The sequence below is a fragment of the Xenopus tropicalis genome, chromosome 10, assembly GCF_000004195.4.
Source record: "Xenopus tropicalis strain Nigerian chromosome 10, UCB_Xtro_10.0, whole genome shotgun sequence".
NCBI classification, from domain to species: domain Eukaryota; kingdom Metazoa; phylum Chordata; class Amphibia; order Anura; family Pipidae; genus Xenopus; species Xenopus tropicalis.
Genome location: NC_030686.2, coordinates 16,906,575 through 16,925,064, shown reverse-complemented (window position 1 = coordinate 16,925,064; position 18,490 = coordinate 16,906,575). Strand labels below are relative to the sequence as shown.

At 43.5% G+C, this 18,490-nt stretch overlaps 1 protein-coding gene across 8 annotated transcripts; it reads right to left on the bottom strand.

The window, feature by feature from the left end:
• Positions 1-173: 173 nt before the first annotated feature.
• marchf10 (membrane associated ring-CH-type finger 10) lies at positions 174-17,860 on the bottom strand. Of its 8 annotated transcripts, none has more exons than XM_031894738.1 (11): positions 17,679-17,859; positions 17,026-17,132; positions 14,303-14,443; positions 11,527-11,632; positions 7,899-8,051; positions 5,303-6,446; positions 4,104-4,270; positions 3,045-3,154; positions 1,847-1,954; positions 1,631-1,673; positions 174-439 (listed from the first exon to the last, which is right to left on the bottom strand). In XM_031894738.1, the coding sequence occupies exons 2-11, from the start codon at positions 17,110-17,112 to the stop codon at positions 411-413; spliced, it is 2,088 nt and encodes a 695-aa protein (XP_031750598.1). In that variant the 5' UTR covers positions 17,113-17,132; positions 17,679-17,859; the 3' UTR covers positions 174-410. The 8 variants fall into 8 exon arrangements, with proteins under 8 accessions (XP_031750598.1, XP_012808388.2, XP_031750601.1 ...); XM_012952934.3 differs by having other exon boundaries at positions 17,700-17,858; XM_031894741.1 differs by lacking the exon at positions 14,303-14,443 and having other exon boundaries at positions 11,534-11,632; positions 17,679-17,860.
• Positions 17,861-18,490: the final 630 nt, after the last annotated feature.

Below are 18,490 nucleotides of genomic sequence, written 5' to 3'. Positions count from 1 at the left end.
CTATGGAACACATATAATCAGTATATTAACCCAACATGCCAGTATAATTGCTACAGAAAATGGATAACCAGCATATAAACTACAGACATGCCAGTATAATTACTGTAGAAATGGCCAATGAGCACTCTATTAACTCCAGACATGCCAGGAAGAAGAATGCAGGAATGGATAGATTGAAATAGTATAGAGAGGGATTTATTATAAAGTGAATGGGACAGTTTTGTAGTTCCCGGAGGGAGGCCATGTGTATGTATATATTACACAATAGACCCGTTAAGGCTGCTGCAACTTGCCCATCTTAGTACACAGGAGAGCGAGAGGCCATTTGCTGGTGCCAAGCAAGCTTATGGGAGAAGACATGGCTCCGGTTCTGAACATCTGTTCCCACACTCTCTGACTGGCATGGGAAACTAAGAATCCTGTGCAGAGTCACTCGAGTCTGAAAAGAAAGAAAGTTATTCCAGTAGATGTCATGCTGAACTTCACATCCCGCCTGTACTTGACACAATGGAGTTACTGAATACAGAGTCTACAGAATAGGGTTGCCACTTTCTGTTCTTTTATTCCCAGCCTTTAGGTTGGGGGGGGGGGCGGGCAGTGACCTCACTTGGGGCACAGAAATGGGCAGGCTAGGCAGGGGATTGGGTGGATGGGTGGAGAAATGGGCAGATGGAATGGGGAAATGGGCAGGGCAGAAGCTGGCCTCTATATAAAAGTGACTAATCTGTCAATCAGGGGAGGGATTATAGGTACAGTTGCCACCATTACAAATTTTCCAGCATGCCAGTAAATTTGTAATACCAGCACCAGTCGTAGCTGGCAATTGGCTGGTTAGGCCATCCAAATACCGGCTAGGTTGCAACCCTACCACAGAACCTTTGCCTCCCAAAAAGTGCAAATATGAGGTCGGCCCTGCTGGTCATGACAGTAGAAGGGAGGGTCTTGTTTTACAATGTGAATACACAGGGTGAGCCACACATGGGCAATATGCTAACTTGCAGCGCAGAGGTCCAGGGTTCTATTCTGACAAGGGTACTCTGTACATTTGTATATTCCCTCTGTGTCTTTATGGATTTCACCTACAATCTTAAGTCTAAACCCACTCTCCCTGTGCTAGGCTTTTAAATCGTAAACTCTATTGTTACAGGCACTGAAAAATGGAGTCAGTCCTTTTTCTAAGTAAGTGGAGCCAGGGATAAGCACTTTGGAATTTTGGAACAGAACATCTGTCCTTCTCAGTGCAGTTGGACTTCTCCAAGAGAACCATGACATATATTGCTATGGTACATGTACTTTCCTTCTCTCACTGTGGTGTGACCTATCAGATAGGAGTCAAGGGACATTAAAATGGATCCACAATTAGGGCTTCTATAAAAAGTAAATCCTGCACATGGTGATTTGTTCAGAGAACACTGACTCGACAGAACTTCATGTAACCCCAATTATGTTAAAAAAAGCAGAGCAGAGCTGGAGTTTAAATAAGGAAAATATGGGAGCGTAGAGGAGAAAGGTGCATGTAGATCCAAGGAATAACTGTACATTACATGAATTAGCCCTACTATATGCCTTTTCCCCATAGTGAGTACAGCTTATGCTCCTCAAGACAAGAAATGCCAGACTATCAACCTACTCTCTGTTCTTCCCGTCCTGAGGTGGGACAGACGTCTTGAGATCTGAAAAATTAAAACACAGAATTTTTTAAACCAACAGCTAAGAGGCAGATATGTGACCCATCCCAAGGTTCTGCTGGTGACTACTTAGTTCTGCTGGGGGGCTACAGAGCTGGATATATATATAAAATGCATAGGGCAGAGAGTGTGTGATAATGAGAGATGCTTTCACTCACCTCTGACACTTGGTTCCGTGTGCGAGTAAGTCGCAGCAGTTCCTCATACCTCTGCTGGTAGAGATGGAGTAGGAGCACCAGGTACAAACTAGGGTGCATTGTGCTCCGCTGCCAAGGAAACATTCAGAAAATAGATTTAACTGCCATTCCTTAACTATGAATAAACCCAATATCTCTCTAGTTCCATGAAGCCACCAAATCAACTAAATAAAATGTGTCCAATATCATTATTATTCCCCAAGGATAGTTTAAATAGTGTGTGTTATTATGGTGGTAAAACTGCCTATGATTAAGTACTGGAGGGTACGAAACCTGTAAGGTGGAATACCATGGGGTCTGTATGTATATTTAGCTTTTAACATGGAACTTTGTATAAACTTGCAATTTTTATTATGTTTGAATGTTGGGATACTTTTGAATTTGGGTAGCTTTATATGCCCTTTTGGGACTGGGGGTTGTAAGCAACAGTGATTAATATTTTCCAACCATTCAATATATAAGAGCACTGTCCCTACTGGACCCACTTTGGGACAAATCTACCCACCTGCCACTGGATAAAGTTCTGGTCCCCATTAGCTGCTCAGTTGCTGAGATCTACTCAGTCTCACATATACAGGTATGGAATCCATTATCTACAAACCCTTTATCCAGAAAGCTCCATCCCCCATAGACTTCCATTTTAATCAAATATTTTAACATTTTAAAATATATTTCCTTTTTCTCTATAATAATAAAACTTCTTACTAAATTATTCTTAATCCTTAATGAAACCTATTGGGTTTGTTCAACGTTTTAATAATTTTTAAGTAGACTAAGGGGTATATTTATCATGCAGTGTAAAAAGTGGAGTGAAGCATTACCAGTGATGTTGCCCAGGGCAACCAATCAGCAATTAGATTTCAACAGTTAAAAAAGCAAAGCATCTGATTGGCTGCTATGAGCAACATCACCGGAAGATGATTTACTTTACTTTTTACTTAGCATGATATATACCCCTTAATATATGGAGATCCAAATTACAGGACCCATTATCCTAAAAACCCCAGTTTCCAAGCTTTCTGGATAACTGGTCCCATGCCAGTAGTAGCCAGGGCATCACCTCTCTGACATACAACACAGGGTGGCACAAAGTGGGCCCAGTTATTAAGTGGCAGTAAGGAATAAGTGCAATACAATGGGTACACGCACTATCAGTCACCTCTGATCTGTGATGTTGTCTGTACTGCTCATGGATATCAAAGCCCTCGATGGCCGGCTCTACATTCTGCCTGCACATCTCACAGGTTTTCACCGCATCCAACTCAGCGCCTGCAATCAAAGTGCATTATGGAATAAGATCCCATACGATTTAGGGTATCAGGTGGCTAAATATTAGACACATACATAATGGAATTGGCTTACTTTTGAAGGCAGAGCTTATCTCAGAACATTTTGATTCAAATGCTTCATGTGGCTTGGATAACATTTCAGAATAGCTATTTTTCCCTATAAATGTGTCCTAATGTGGGCAAGACTCCAGCATTCGCAGATATTCTAGCTGGTGAGTAATGACACTGATTTCATCTTCTTGTTCTTTAATATGAATCCTGTGGCATAAAAAGCCTTATTCATGGGGTGAAACTGTAAAGAATGTTGGATGGGGTTGGAGCACAGCAACTGTCATGGACAGGCCCGCCATCAGGGGGGCACAGGGGGGACAGTCGTCCTGGGCCTAGGCAATATTACCATTAAAGGGGGCCCGGCTGTGCTACAGTTTTCTTAGTAGATCAGGCCCCCTTAAATCAATTCCGGGCCCCTGTCATTGGTGATCAGCGGGTACTCCTATTGGGGGGGAGCTGGAGGATGCTGGGGAGGATGCTGGGAGGGGATCTGGAGGATGCTGGGAGGGTGCCCTGGCCCCACTGCAAAACGTAACCCCTGGCTACCAATGTTTTAGGGGGTAATTGACTACCAATGTCTGTATGTCCTTTGTACTGAAGTGGGGGGGGGGGGTCACCGGAGGAGGGGCCATTGGGGGGCAGAGTGTGGGTGGAGGGGGGGGCCGAGAAAATTTGTTGTGAGGGGCCCTGTCATTTCTGATGGCGGCCCTGGTCATGGAATGGTAAGAATTTTGGTTGCTGTAAGATGCCATATTCAGTGGGCTGGTGAGCCCTGTTTGGGCCGCTGTGTACTTGAAATGCCAGGGCCTATTTTGAATCCCAGTCTGGGCCTGTAAGAACACAACATGATTAATTAGCAGTTAGTGGGCACATTTTACCTGATTGGATCTTGGAGATCAGCCATCTTTTTAGACATTCCTGGTGTACATATTTCAAGCTCCCAGTGCACTGGCAGGGTGATACAAGATGGTTGTCTGCGGTGTCCCCTCTGGTGAGGCAAATGCGGCAGGTGTCTCCGTCCTCCTCTAAGTCTTCCTGCAATAGGCTGGATAAACATGGTATATGTTACCCTACCTGAATGTGAATTCTTGGCATACTAGCAACCCCAGCTTGTAGGCCAAATAACCATGGTGCTGTGGGGTCCAGTAAATTCCAATTATGCCACTGGTTGACAGCGGAAAGAAGTTCTGTACTCATGTATGCATAAAAAGAATAATCACATTGTTATTTCATAATACAATATGCATGTGTTTAAATACAAAGTATACAAAGGTCATCAATTCACTTTATTATTCAAATAACAAGCCAGCCTCTTGCACCTTCTGTATTATTAATCACATCGCTGCATTAGCTCCATGAATAATGTTGTGGCTATTACTTACTACCCATCCTAGAGCCGTGCCAGGGCTGCAATACCAGACCCTGCTGCAGTTTCTGATGTGTACGTTTTATTACAATTAAAAGTGCATTAAATACTCCGAGCATTATTGTATTGCCAAGGAATGTCTCCCTGTGGGATAATAAAACAGTCTGCACGAGGAATCTCTAATTTGGAGAGCTGGGCAAGAATGTCTAGAAGCACGCCGAGCATTTTCAGCAAAAGTCATTATAAAGAATCTGCTGCCATATGGACTGTATTTCCCTCTATTTGACTAACAGAATGGTGGAGTATACAATGTGCCTTTATTAACATGCCTGGATGGCTTACTTCCTTCTGCCAGTGCATGGAAGACCCTCAAGTGGTTAATTAAAGGGACATTGTCATCAAAATGAAAAGCATTTGTTTTTGTCTGAAAAAGAACTTGTATGCTATAGTGAATGAGACTAATGTTGCAAATATCCAGGGTTGAATGGGCCCAATAGGCAACAGAGTAAATGCTGGTGGGCCCACAGCACTGGCCTTGTATCGGCTCTTTTTGGGTATGTAGTGGCAGGGGATGTCATTCAGGAAGGGCCCTGAGGTCAGGTCCTCCAGAGGGCCCCATGTACCCCAGTCTGGCACTGTACTAATCTAAGTTGCTTTCATTTTGAAAACGCTCTGATTTCAAATGTTATTCAAAACACAGACACTGCTCACCTCTCCTGTATCTTCCTGAGCCTCTCTGGGTCAGCCTTTGGTTTTTCAGCCACTTTTTTCTCTTCTATGGCAGTTGTTCGCCCTACAGTTCTTCTACGATGTCTTATTGGGGGCAGGGTGGTGGCTATTAAGTCAAGGTTTTCCTGAAGAGTTTGTATGTTGGGTGCCGTAGGTGTGGGAGTAAGCCCAAGGGGGGCAAAGAAGGGCAGAATGTAAAAAGGATCATTAAGTGGTAAAGACTGTTCTCTGCCTTCTGGAGAAGATCTAGAGGTTGAGAGGGGTGGGTCATGACTAATGTTATTTGTAACTGCTGGTGTAAGAGCACCCTGATGGTTTATTCCTTCTGGTTCCCTTGGTAAAGGCTCCCTGATACCCTCTAGATGTTGAACCTCTACTGCATGGACACCTGGCCATTCATCCTCTTCCAATGAGTCCTCAGATGTGGACAGAGAGTTACTTGGAGACATATCGGTAACTCCTGATGTTGTTCTAATAATGTCTTGGGGTCCTGTAGGAGATGTTTGGCCTGAAATGATGTTGTGTCTTAACCTGCTGCCAATAGGTGTCCCTTCTCTGATGTTTCTCATAGAGTACCAGCTGCTTCCAACAATGTTCTCCAAAGAGTGATCACTAATCTCACTTGCAATGCTGGCCTCCTCTTCTGAGTCTTGAAGATGGGCATTCATGAGAGGGTAATGGGTTGTCCATACATTTAATGATCCTGCTCTTCTCATTTCTTCATTATGCTCATCTGATGTGTTACTCATCTGGGCCCTTCTAGACCCGACATACCTTTCTAAATGAATCGGAGGCACTTCTGGGACAGATGGCAGGTTCTCTCCATTTAAATTTTCCTGCATTACCAATTCCTCATTTCTGTTTGGATTCTGGTTAGCAGGTCCCTGCAGTCTATCAGAAGAGTCAATGGCAAGCCTAGTAGATGTGATAGTAGTTCCTCTACTTGGTTCCACAGGAGATCTTGCTCCTAAGCCATGTAAAGAAGTGGTATCCTCTTGCAGTGATCTTCGTTCTTTTTTCAAAGCTGTATCTATATTTTCATAGCTTTCTGGATTTATACTAAACTGTCTTCTACTGGATTTCACATTTACCCTTTTCCTTAATTTCCCAGCGTCACCTGGAGGAGCTACACACAAAAAAAAGGGATTTTGAAAAATACAAGGTATTTTTTATTTTCAATATTCCTCAAACAAGAAAAACCAATTTAAGTTAAATATGAGATCTATAAATTAAAAAAGATACATTATACTTTTTACAAATCAAAGCCTTTGATATAATTCTTGTATTGAATTACAGGGCCGGAACTAGGGGTAGGCAGAAGAGGCAGCTGCCTAGGGCGCAACGATTGAGGGGCACCAGGCAGGAACCTCTCCTGCCTACCCCTAGTGCTACTTTGTCATTGCCTCCGCCGCTTGTCATTAGCGGTGGAGGCAATGACCGATCTAATCACACCGCCCCCCCGCGCCTCCTCCTGTGCTTTGGCACGTATGCACCGTTCAGAGGGGCAGAGAGGTGGGCGGAGTTGGCTGACCGGGTTGCCTAGGGCGCCCGGTCGGCTTGGGCCGCCCCTGTTGAATTATGACATCATTTTGATTAATACTCAGTATTTTAAATGCAGGATGTGACAGATAACATATAGCATACTGTATATGAATATAAATAATTCTGTTTTCCCTCTTACAATGAAGTGGAAATCATAACACTGGCCTTAAGGCTGCTGTCTCTTATCAAGGGTGGCCAAGCTAACAGCCAATGTGTGCCTATGTGTTGGCATGTTTATTGACTACCTGTTGGGAAAGAGAGGTTTGTAGCAAGGATGATCAATGCCGAATGCTCTCCCTAACTAAAAGTTAAGATCACAGTAACAATATTATATTGGTTCTCAACTGTTCATTGGTTTTTGCCTTTCGTTAGGTTAATTGTTCACTATTCTGCAGAGCAAAAAGGGGTAACATAGAGTTAAGTGTGAGATTGAGAGAGAGAGAGAATATACGTAGCCACATTTATGGCATCATATCTTGGGTAAGTACAGTCTGGTTTGGTTGGACTTGGGTAACTCTCATACCCAGTTATAGTCTGGGGGATATCAGCAGTTGGGCCAAAGTTGCACTATGCAGAAACATACGTTATGTTTCAATTACTTTAAAACACTTTCATTTTTTGGTGTTACTGTTCCTTTAAAGGCTGGCTGTTAAACTGAAATATGGCTAAATGGCACAGGTCACATAGCAGACAACAGTTAAGCTATGTAGAATTCCATTGTATTCTACAGAGCTCATATGTTATGTGCCATGTAACCTGTGCCTTTTCTCCTTTCTTCCCCACAGCTACAAGGCAGCCTATTTATATAAACTATAGTAGTGTTTCTTGAAGTAAACAAACAACTTCTACCAGCCCAGGGTAACAGTCCATTATATTTTAATTACACTGTTGTCATTTTTTTGTTGTTGTTACTGTTTCTTTAAAATCAAGAACAGACTTACAACCCTGTTGCCAAATGTCAAATGTTGGAGTCCTGGGCTGGATAATGAAAAACACAGACACAATATGCAATAGGCCAGACCCACATGAACCTTACCAACTCTGGAAGGGGGGGACATATTTTTCTGGTCAGTTGACAGCTTTCCAGCTTTTCCCTGTGATTGTCCTCTTCTTTCTGTCATACTCAGACGTGGAAGAAACTGCGGTCGCTTTAGTCTCTCCTTTTGCATTCCGATCTTTGGCTGTATATCTAACAATACAAATACAGGCATTTAGCTTTTTGTGGCCAGTTTGGACAACACTGATTTAAAGAGTCACTGTCACCATCTTGCTCTACTATTGCCATTGTGTCCTATCATACTTGGTATTAGGGTTACCACCCAGCCGGTATTTTACCGGCCCAGCCTGTAAATTACCAGCTAGGGCCAGAATTACAAATATTTCAGCAATGTAATTGCTCGTAAATTTGTAATAACCTACAACAAATACCTCCTTCTGTGACCCTCTCCGCTAAAGGATTACCTCTTATAAATACAAACCCACCCATTTCCCCACCATGAAAGATCATTGCTTGCCCCATGTTATGTCCTGCCTTCTACCCTGACCCAAAGGCCAGTAGTACAAAACGGGTGACAACCCTACAATTTGGGAGACAATATTGTCCAGTGGTTCCTGGTGCATTTGCAGCAGTAAATCTTTTTTTAAATTTGACTCCATAGCTTAATATCCTGGAGCTTTTGACCATCCAGCAGACATACAAAGAATTTGTTAATCAGCAATGAGCCTGTCCAATACGCATGTAGAACAACCCAGAGCACATTGGGCATGTGCAGTATATTAACAGCAGGAAGAGACTAATATGAAGCTGCGAAAGAGACATGGGTCTTTACCTTCAATGGGTTTTTCGGCTAGCCCAGAAATCCCTCAACCAGGGATCCCCAACCTTTCTTACTCATGTGACACAGTCAAATGTATAAAGACTTGGAGAATAACACAAGCATCATAAACATTTATGGAGGTGCCAAATAAGGGCTGTGATTGGCTTTTAGGTAGCCTATATGCACACTATCAGCTTACAGGGGCTTTATTTGGTAGGAAATCTTGTTTGTATTCAACCAAAACGTGTCACCAAGTCAGTATTCAAAAATAACTACCTGGTTTGGGGGCACTGAGAGCAACATCCAAGGGGTTGGGGAGCAACATGTTGCCCCTGAGCCACTGGTTAGGGATCACTGCTCTAAACATACTTATTTCTGGTCTAATTCATTGCCAGGCTTTAGATGGCCTTTAAGCCACAGCCCATCTTATAATCATAAATACTCATTGTACCATGCACTGATTACACAATTACACTATACATTAGGCAGGATCTTATAATTAAACTACCGAACTGCAAGCTCCTTGAGGCAAAGACACCAGTATGGTTGACAGATCCTACACTTCTAAGGGACTGGTATTATATAGCTTGCCTGTATGCGTCTTAAAAGAAACCCTCTTCAATAATTCCATTAATCTGCCGGTACCTTGAAGCCCGATATCAAGTCATAGTTCTAGAAATAAAGCCTTGGGGCTCAGTTCCCATTATGTTCAAAATGATACTTTAGGCTCCCATTAAATCAATCAAGCAGCAAACGGCAACTCTCAAGGGGATCTATATGCTTCAGAGGAAGGCTTCATCTTTTATTGATGATCCTTTAATTTGCAGGATGACAATACATAGGACATTACTGAGCAATATATCTATGTATATATTTGTATTTGGTATATATTTTTTGCTTATACCTGTATATATTGTTTGTTGAAGACATTTGCCATATATTTATCTAAAGCTTTTTTTAATCTCAACTTGGGCTTTTAAAGAGCCACTATAAGTACATTTTTATATTTTCCTTTCGTACATCTATACTGGAAATATTGAAAGCTAAATATATGATTGTGCTTGAAATTATCTTGCTTTGCATTCCCTATATTCTGTAAAGCTCCTACTTATTCAGCTTGTGGTCTCATTCTTTCCTAAAGGCCCCCATACACGGGCCAACTATAGCTGCCGATATCGGTCCCCTGGACCGTTTCGGCAGCTAATCGGCCCATGTATAGGCAGAACAGAGCGGCCTGGCCGACCGATATCTGGCCTGAAATTGGCCAGATATTGATCGGCCAGGTTAGAAAATCCAGTCGGATCGGGGACCGCATCGGCTCGTTGATGCGGTCCCCGAACCGACTGCCCCATAACCTTAAATGTAATCCGATCGTTTGGCCCCAGGGCCAAACGATCGGATTATTTTTTTTTAAAGTCCCTTGCTACCCGATATCGCCCACCCGTAGGTGGGGATATCGGGTGAAGATCCGCTCGCTTGGCGACATCGCCAAGCGAGCGGATCTTATAGTGTATGGGGACCTTAAGATGCCGCTATCAGCCACAATCTTCCTTAGCCATCCTATTGTGTTATTATTGACTTACAGCGCTATGGCCTAGTGTCCCATGGGTATGCCAGGGTGTGGCACAGGAAATAAAAGGGCTCATTTAGGGTCAGAGTGGGTCAATGGGGCACAGGAAACCAGTATGCTGCCACCGTATGCCATCTCCCCCTGCCAGTAACTGCAGGTGCCAGCGCTCCCCCTCCTCATCAAGGATGAAGTGTGGTACGTGGTGTGGGGAGGGGGGTGTAGGCCCCCAGGCAGCAGCCCTCTTGGGCACCAGACACCCCAGTCCAACTCTGGGCTCATTTACGTCAACAAGAGCAGGTGTAGTCTCCTCAATTTCCCCACATTCAGTAAAGGTATTTGCGTCAATAATCACTCCTTGCTCTTTCATATAGTTGCACTTGGTACCACTCAGTTCTTCCTGCCTTCTGTTCCAAATCAGGCACTGCTGCAGCATTTGATGCAGGGATCTGAGGGAACCCTGGGGATACCGCCTGGTCTGGAGGTTGCAGTAACCACAGCATTCCCTCTTCATCCTGCATCAGTCGCTGCAGTTTAGTTGCTAAACTATGGCAGTTTAGTTGCTAAAAATATGGCATTTACATCACTTGCACATCAAACTCTGGAACTGATGCCAGCAACCACCAGAAATGATGCCAGATAGCAGGGGCAGCCCTCGCCCCTGCACCTGCGTTATGGCATCGCATTGCACCCCCCCCACACACACTATTGGCGCGCATGCGCAGTTCGGCTCACGAGATGCGAACCGATAGTTCATAAAACCAGAGCACAGCACAGACTAGGGGTAGGCAGGAGAGGATAGGCAGCTAGCCTAGCCCTAGGCAGCTGCCTCTTCTGTCTACCCCTAGTTCCGGCCCTGCCAGATAAACTTTGAAAATATTTAGCGCAATTGTGCCTGATCTGCCATGAAGCTTATGTACATTGAGTCCATTTTGGTGAATCAAATGTAGTTGCAGTAGGCTCAGTGCAGAGATACCATAAAACTATGGCAGCATAGGGATTCCCCTGTACTAAGCACAATTCAGCAGGAACAGCCCCCTAAGTTTGCTCATAGCCTGTACAGAGAGATACCATAAAACTTTGGCAGCATAGGGATTCTCCTGTACTAAGCACAATTCAGCAGGAACAGCCTCCTAAGTTTGCTTATAGCCTGTATAGAGATACCATAAAAATAACAGTACCAGCATTACTATTCCCATGGTATATTAGTGATTTTTAAGACATTCCTCTGTACTGTGCATACTGGAGCAAGACAATGTTAACAATAGGTGCCTTCTTACTCCTCACATTCCTTTCGTCCTTGTTGATAGCAGGTAGTTTGGACAAAGCTTTTCGGTCTGGTTGCTTTCTGTTTTGTCCACCCTGTACAGATCTCCCATTGGTCACCTGAAAGTTGCAAGAGATCAGATGGGCATGACTCCCCTTTTTCTAGAGAAGCAATATGATTAGCTAAGAATGTCATAAAGCTCAATAAAATGGGACATGTTTATATATAAAATAATGTATTCCCTGGGTATTCCCGTAAGCCTCTCACTATTATACAGCAGGGCAGCACCACTTTCTCATGGGTGCATTGCTGCAGGCATTCTGGGAATACTGTGGCTCCCTTCCCTCTCGGCCTGCCTGCTGCTAATCCTTGGCATTTCAGACACTTGTTCATGTGGGCAGTGTGGAGAGCCATAGAGTACCCAACAGCTATTATATTTCCTAACACATATCCACTTCTTCAGTGCTCTGCTCTCTTTCCTGCTGGTGTGAAATGGTGCTCAGGAGGAGAGGGAGCAACAACAAGCAGGGAAAGTTCTCTGCTCCTTCAGAAACAGCAAGGAACAAGCACGGGAGAAGAATATTCTAGAGACGTTAGAGGAGAGTAAATGGGCTGAGGGAGGAAAAAAAGCATAAAAAATTAAAAATAAAAGAGCAGAATGCAAAAGGCTTGGAAGAAAAGAGCTTGCCTCTTTAACATTTCCTAAGTTCCAATCTTTAAAGGGGAATCGCAGTTATCAATTCCTTCAAAAATTATGAATAAATAACATTCCTATATGCTGAAATCCAGCTGCAAAACAGTTCTCTTTCTGCATCATTTGAAATCCTGGCAGGGGAGGAGGGACTAAAACATTGATGTTACTAATTGTAACAAATAGTCCACAGATTCCAGACTGAATGCAGGAACTACATAACCCACAATGCATTTTGATGTTCCTTTCCTTCCTGACATTACATGTGCAGGGGATTGTGGGATTGGGAGGATGCAGGCTGAAGGCAGGCTGAGGACAGTCGACTACTGTTACCTTTTATTTGAGTTTTAAAGTAGTCAGCCAGATCAGCAGGGGAACAGGGGGCGGGGCTTAAAACTGTTCAAAACCATATTATTACATTAAAATCATGAAAAGGCTGCATATTTTTAATTCATGTATATTGCAAAGTAGTTTGAAATGATGTTTGCTTTTCTAAAAGCTTTAGCTGTGTTTGGGTGGAGTTCCCCTTTAACCCTTTCCATTTGTTATTTTCCCACCCTCATTTTTTTTTGCTGTTTCTGTTGTTTCTATGAACTCTCTTCTCCCCTACTTTTTTACTTTTCCTTTCTGCTGCTTTCAGTTCAGCTCTTTGTTTTTCTGTTGTCTTTGCATCTGTTGCTGTCGCCAGGTGTTCTGCTGTTCTGTTTCTTGTTTTTTCTAACTCTTTTCTTATCACATAATTTCTCCCCGAAGTTCTGGTGTTGTCTCAGCCCAGGGGAATCCTCACGTCTGATACTATTGTGTGTCTTTTATTGTGTCTGCGTGAATTGCAGGGCATGTCCTTTGTGTTTTAACTGTTGTTGGTGAGTTTGTGAGAAACAGAGGTAAGGATGAAAATTTAGTAGGGAGTGTCAAGTTTGCCATTAAAGGATTCAGAAAATGTTATTGTTCTATACATGCACACATTTAATGCTGGCCCTACACTACAAGATCAGCTCATTTGACAAACTCACCAAACAAGCATATTATTCTCCAATATGACCACCTAAAGTAGGCAACATCTGGCAGTGTGGATACAGGCCGTTGGGGCAAAGTCCACATTAACAAGCAGATATCCTAGATCCAAAGGGAAAATAAAACCTGACCAATCAACATCTGGCTGATTTGTGGCTACATATTGGTCAGGTAAGATCCATGCATGGTCAGATAAGCTGTCAATCAGAAGCAGAGTAAAGGCCGATAGAAGCTGCCGATATGTGTCCCTTGGACCAACTCGGCAGCTTATCTTCCCGTGTATGGGCAGAAACGAGCGGGCTAGACGACCAATATCTGGCCTGAAATTGGCCAGATATCGATAGGCCAGGTTAAAAAATCCAGTTGGATCGGGGACCGCAACGGCTCGTTGATGTGGTCCCCGAACCAACTGCCCCATTGCTGCCTACATAATCTGATCGTTTGGCCCCAGGGCCAAACGATCGGATTTTTTTTTTAACTTCAAGCTCCCCGATATCGCCCACCCGTAGGTGGGGATATCGGGGGAAGATCCGCTCGCTTGGCGATATCGCCAAGCGAGCGGATCTTACCGTGTATGGGGACCTTAAATGTAGCAAGGGAACACAGAAACCCCTAATATATCTATCACTTTAATATGTAATTTTGGATGCTTTGTGGTTGGTGCTGGTAGAGATTAAGTGCAGGCAAAGAAGTCCTATCTGTCATTAGCCTAAAAATGGACAACTGGTTGGCATGCAGGCAATATCCAACTCTGATAGGCCACCAGCATTGCCTCCTACTGAGTGCAAGACATTCCCCTGCCCCGTGGCACTGAGATAAAGGCTGCCTTTGGGATTAATTGATCAGATGGGGTAGTTCAGATTCTCAGATCACAGTTAGGGCTTTAATTAAAAGTTTATCAAACTAAGTGGTTGTAGTAAAGGTCATGTATGTAACATTGAAATTAGGGTTATCACAAAAGTGCTGGGTTTATAAGCAGTATATTAGAATGAAACCAATGAAAGAAGAACAATACTGGGCTGTATGAAGAAAAGGCCCTTTGGGGAGCCATGGCCCAAAGGCTACAGTGGTCTTTGTACATTACCTTTGAGGTCATTCCCGACTGCCATGGTTTCTTATAAGCGCGAGTGGAGTATATGGAGGCGACAGTATGGTAAGTGTGAGGACTTGTCAGCCTTACTTGCTCAGCCTGCTCTCGCTGCCTTTCCTGCCTGCGCAGATCAGCCTGGGAGACAGGTAAGAACCTCAGGGTGGGTAATTATACACTGCATACCAGATGCACAAACAGAGAAGGCAAACACAGCCATCCCAACCTGCAGCTCACATTTCAACTGCACCATCTGCTGATCTATGGGATAGGCTCCATTACTAGTTGCAGAAGTTTACTTTTAATTCTCTACATAAAGATAGTAAAACTACAGCACTCACACTGTTATAACATCCTAGGGGATGGTGGGAATCGAAAAAAAGAAAGGCTGTGCTATCATTGCACATAGCTTCTTCAGTGATCTTAATTGCAGATTTGGGTTCAGATGCAGTCCTTAGTCATAGTTAATAGCTGTGACATTAATACAATTAAAATTATGCTAAAGCATAAGAGCATTAAGAGCATATCTAATAATTGGTAATTTTAAATTTCATCAGGAGCCAATTAACCTGCCTGTATGAAGGGAGGAAACTAGAGTACCTGGAGGCAACCTACGCAGACATGGGGTAGGGTTGCCACCTTTTGTGGCTTGGAGTTCGGGCGGAGGTGGGCGGGTGATGTTCAGGGATGTGGCTATGACATTAGGGGGCAGAGTTGTAACATGGCGATCAACAATTGGTTAATCATACCTTAAAAATCTAGTCCGGATTTTAAATTTAGGACCTGGCTGCCGGGTAAAAAACAGACAGGTGGAAACCCTAACATGGGGGTACCATACAGACTCCTTGCAGATAGCATCCAGGTAAGAATCATACTCAGAACCCAGCATAGGTACTGTAGTCAGACATGGTCAGACCATGGCCATATACCTACATACCCTTCAATTACATGTAATAAATTACTGTGCATGGCAAAGGGACCCCTATATGTTACAACTATGTAATGACAGATATAAGTCCAGGACTCCCTGGTGTCCCTTTAGGCAGAGCCTTGCTGCTCAATTTCAATAACGGCCAATTTGGGTAAAGTCGCATTGCATAGTATTTTAGGCACACAAACTAGCAGAAGTTAAAGCAGACAGTATACATATATATAGCCTGATATGCGCCTTTATATTTCCTTCCAGTCACTGTTTGTCTGCATTTAGGTTCTGTGGTTTTGTAGGTTGTCTTCCACAATCGTCAGTGGGAACTGTTTTCTTTGCTTTTGGCAGAAAACAACAATTTTTAAAATGTTACTACTACCACCTAGTCATTTCTCCATATTATGATGGGATGCCTTTATCTTTTCATACAAATTCCAGATGGCAGGTTTGTCTGGCTACTAAGACAGGGGAAGGGAGGGTGCAGGCCCAGACTGCTAATCTGTGGGTTGCTGAAGGGCTGCTGCAAGATGCCATAGACAGTCAATATTTATTGGGCTAGTGGGGGGCTGTCTGGGTCTCTGTGCACTTGAAATGCCTGGGCCTATTTTAAATCAGTTTGGTCTTGTGGGTGGGTTATATCTTGTTTGTGTAGATTGTAGATGTCCGTTCTTTTTATAGTGACCTCTAAGCTGTTTCACAATCCCTAAACCTCAACGACAGATATTTTCCCTTTTGCATCTCACAGCTGCACAGAACTTCTGCAAAGTAAGGGCTTGGGAAGAGCCACATATCTGTGTATGGTTTGGGCTTTTACTGTAAATGAACCCTCAGCTGGACTACAGAAGTCCAGAAATGCCTGGAGCAGATTGGGGGCATCTCAGGGCATAACTGATCATGGTCAGGTCAGAATGTGGATAAATATATCCCGTTTGGGGAAATTACATGCTGGGAGGTACAGTATGTAGAACCCTACAGAGTCTTCTGGTATATTACCCTTAAAAACACAGTGCACAGAAACCAAGGCTTCATATATTGTGTGTGTGGGGGGGGGGGGGGGTGGGTTGGGTATCTGGCTCTGTATCTGTACAGTTGGCCAAAGGGACACACTGGAGTAATTTGCATGTCTACACCCAAGGACCTTCATTTCTGGTTTATAGATAATTCTAATGTATGTAAGTATCATGGGGCATGTAAACAAAGCTTTCAGTGCATTCTTTTGCAGAGTGGGTGGGCATCTTTTAGTCCTCTTTAACCTCTATAGGTTTTCTGTCACATAATTGTCCTCCTCCCACAATGGTTCGCAAGAACCAGAAAGTTGGAAACTGAAGATAGTTTCATTTTCAGTTTGCCCTGCTTTTTCAAGAAATAACAAAAAATCTTCCGTTGTTCTTATAGATAAAAAATATATTCAGCAGAAGCCCTACCCAACAACTGGTCCATCACCCAATGTCTGCAGGTCTTCAGCCTTCCTCCTGGCCCCAGCTTTGTATATTCCTGCCCCACAGCAACCTTAAGCCCCCACTAGTGCTGGGGGTTAATATAGGGTAAATTTCCTGGGCAGTGCATTAGGTGAGGCATTGCAAAGCAAAAGTAGAAAGTACAACTGAAGGTACCTAAGTCAGACAGTCCTACTTTGTATACATAGCGGGCCCCCCAAAACTCTCATATGACACTGTAACAACTGTATAAAAACAAATGCACATATCACTAGTGTTATTTCCCTTAGCAGTTTTTTTAAGCAGAACTACCTGCCATTTCTTTCATGCAGGGCGGAGCAACAATAAGTGCAATTTACCTGATACTCGGAATCTATTTTGTGTTGCACGTCCCTCATGTGATAGCGACTGACAATCAATTTCCTCCTGTCCCATTCTTCTGCCATATTAGAGCTTAAACCACAACCTGTGAACAAAGCAGCAAGAGCATTAGAAAATGGTGGAACTGATGATATGCAGTATATGATGATGATGATGATGAATGAAAATGGCAAAAACCCCTTCCATATTGACGAAGATTTCAGACTGGAAGCACACCCTCATTACGTCACTGCTTTGTCAATCCCAGACGCGGTCTGGTGTAGAAATCTCGCAATAATAAAGAAGGAATCCATTTATCCCCATTAAAGGCACATTACAAAGACGGAAGCAGATGATTATATTTATTAAACAGGAAGTGTTTACGTTCCGCAGCGACTGATCCTGAAGAAAAGTAAACTACGTTTCAGTGGATTCCTGTTTAATTGCGCAAAATGACTTTAAAAATAAATAAATTCTCATTTCAGCCTTTTTGGTTTTTTTTGCTGTTTTTAGAAAAATAAACATATATACTATTCCATGTCAAGCAGGAATGGTTATAAAGCACATAGATGGACTGTCTTTTTGATTTAACCCAATACACTGCTGAACAGACTCCCCATATTTCCAACACCATTCCCCCCTTATTTCTGACCTTGCCCCCATGGCTGCTCACCCCAAGCAAGGGAGGCCACTCCTGTATACAGAAAGCCTGGCTCCTATAGGTGAGCTGCTGCAGTCCAAGACGTGGCTTGTGAGGGAATTGTAGGCAGCAGCCGGGTAAAGCGTCCTTACATCTCCATGGTAGCAGGGACAAGAAAGGTGCGAGCAGCCTGGGCCAGTTCCTAGGCGTATCCATAGAAACGAGGCCTCCTAAGAAACATTAGCAGTGGCAGCCTGCTGTAAAGTGACAGCTCCTGTTCTAGTGCTGCTTTGTGTACAATAATAATGCATGTGTACAGAGCCACCTGGCTGCTGTGCATGGTTAGTAACAGGTATTATAGGTGGCTTGTGAAAGCACTTTTTAAATCAAATTGGCATCAAGGAACATTTTTACCAGCCCTTAGGGAAAAGGGATAGCAGGTAGGATAGGGAGTGATGGTGTCTTGTAAATGATATGGCTGGCATGCACTTGCAATTAGGGTTGCCACCTTACCCCCTATAGGCTAATGCCAGACGAGGCATAGGGTGGATATTTTCGGCAAGCAGAAAAACGCTTGCCAAAAATTCCGCCCTACGCCTCCTACTTTTGCCTGCACCCGAATGAATGAGATACACTCGGGTGCAGGCACATGTAGCGGAAATATGCATAAAAACGCAAGAGTTTGAAAGTCTCGCCTTTTTATGCGCATTTCGGCTGCAGTCCAAGACCCGAATGAATGGGTCGCTCGGGTGCAGTCACATGTAGCCGAAATATGCATAAAAACACGAGACTTTCAAACTCTTGTGTTTTTATGCGTATTTTGG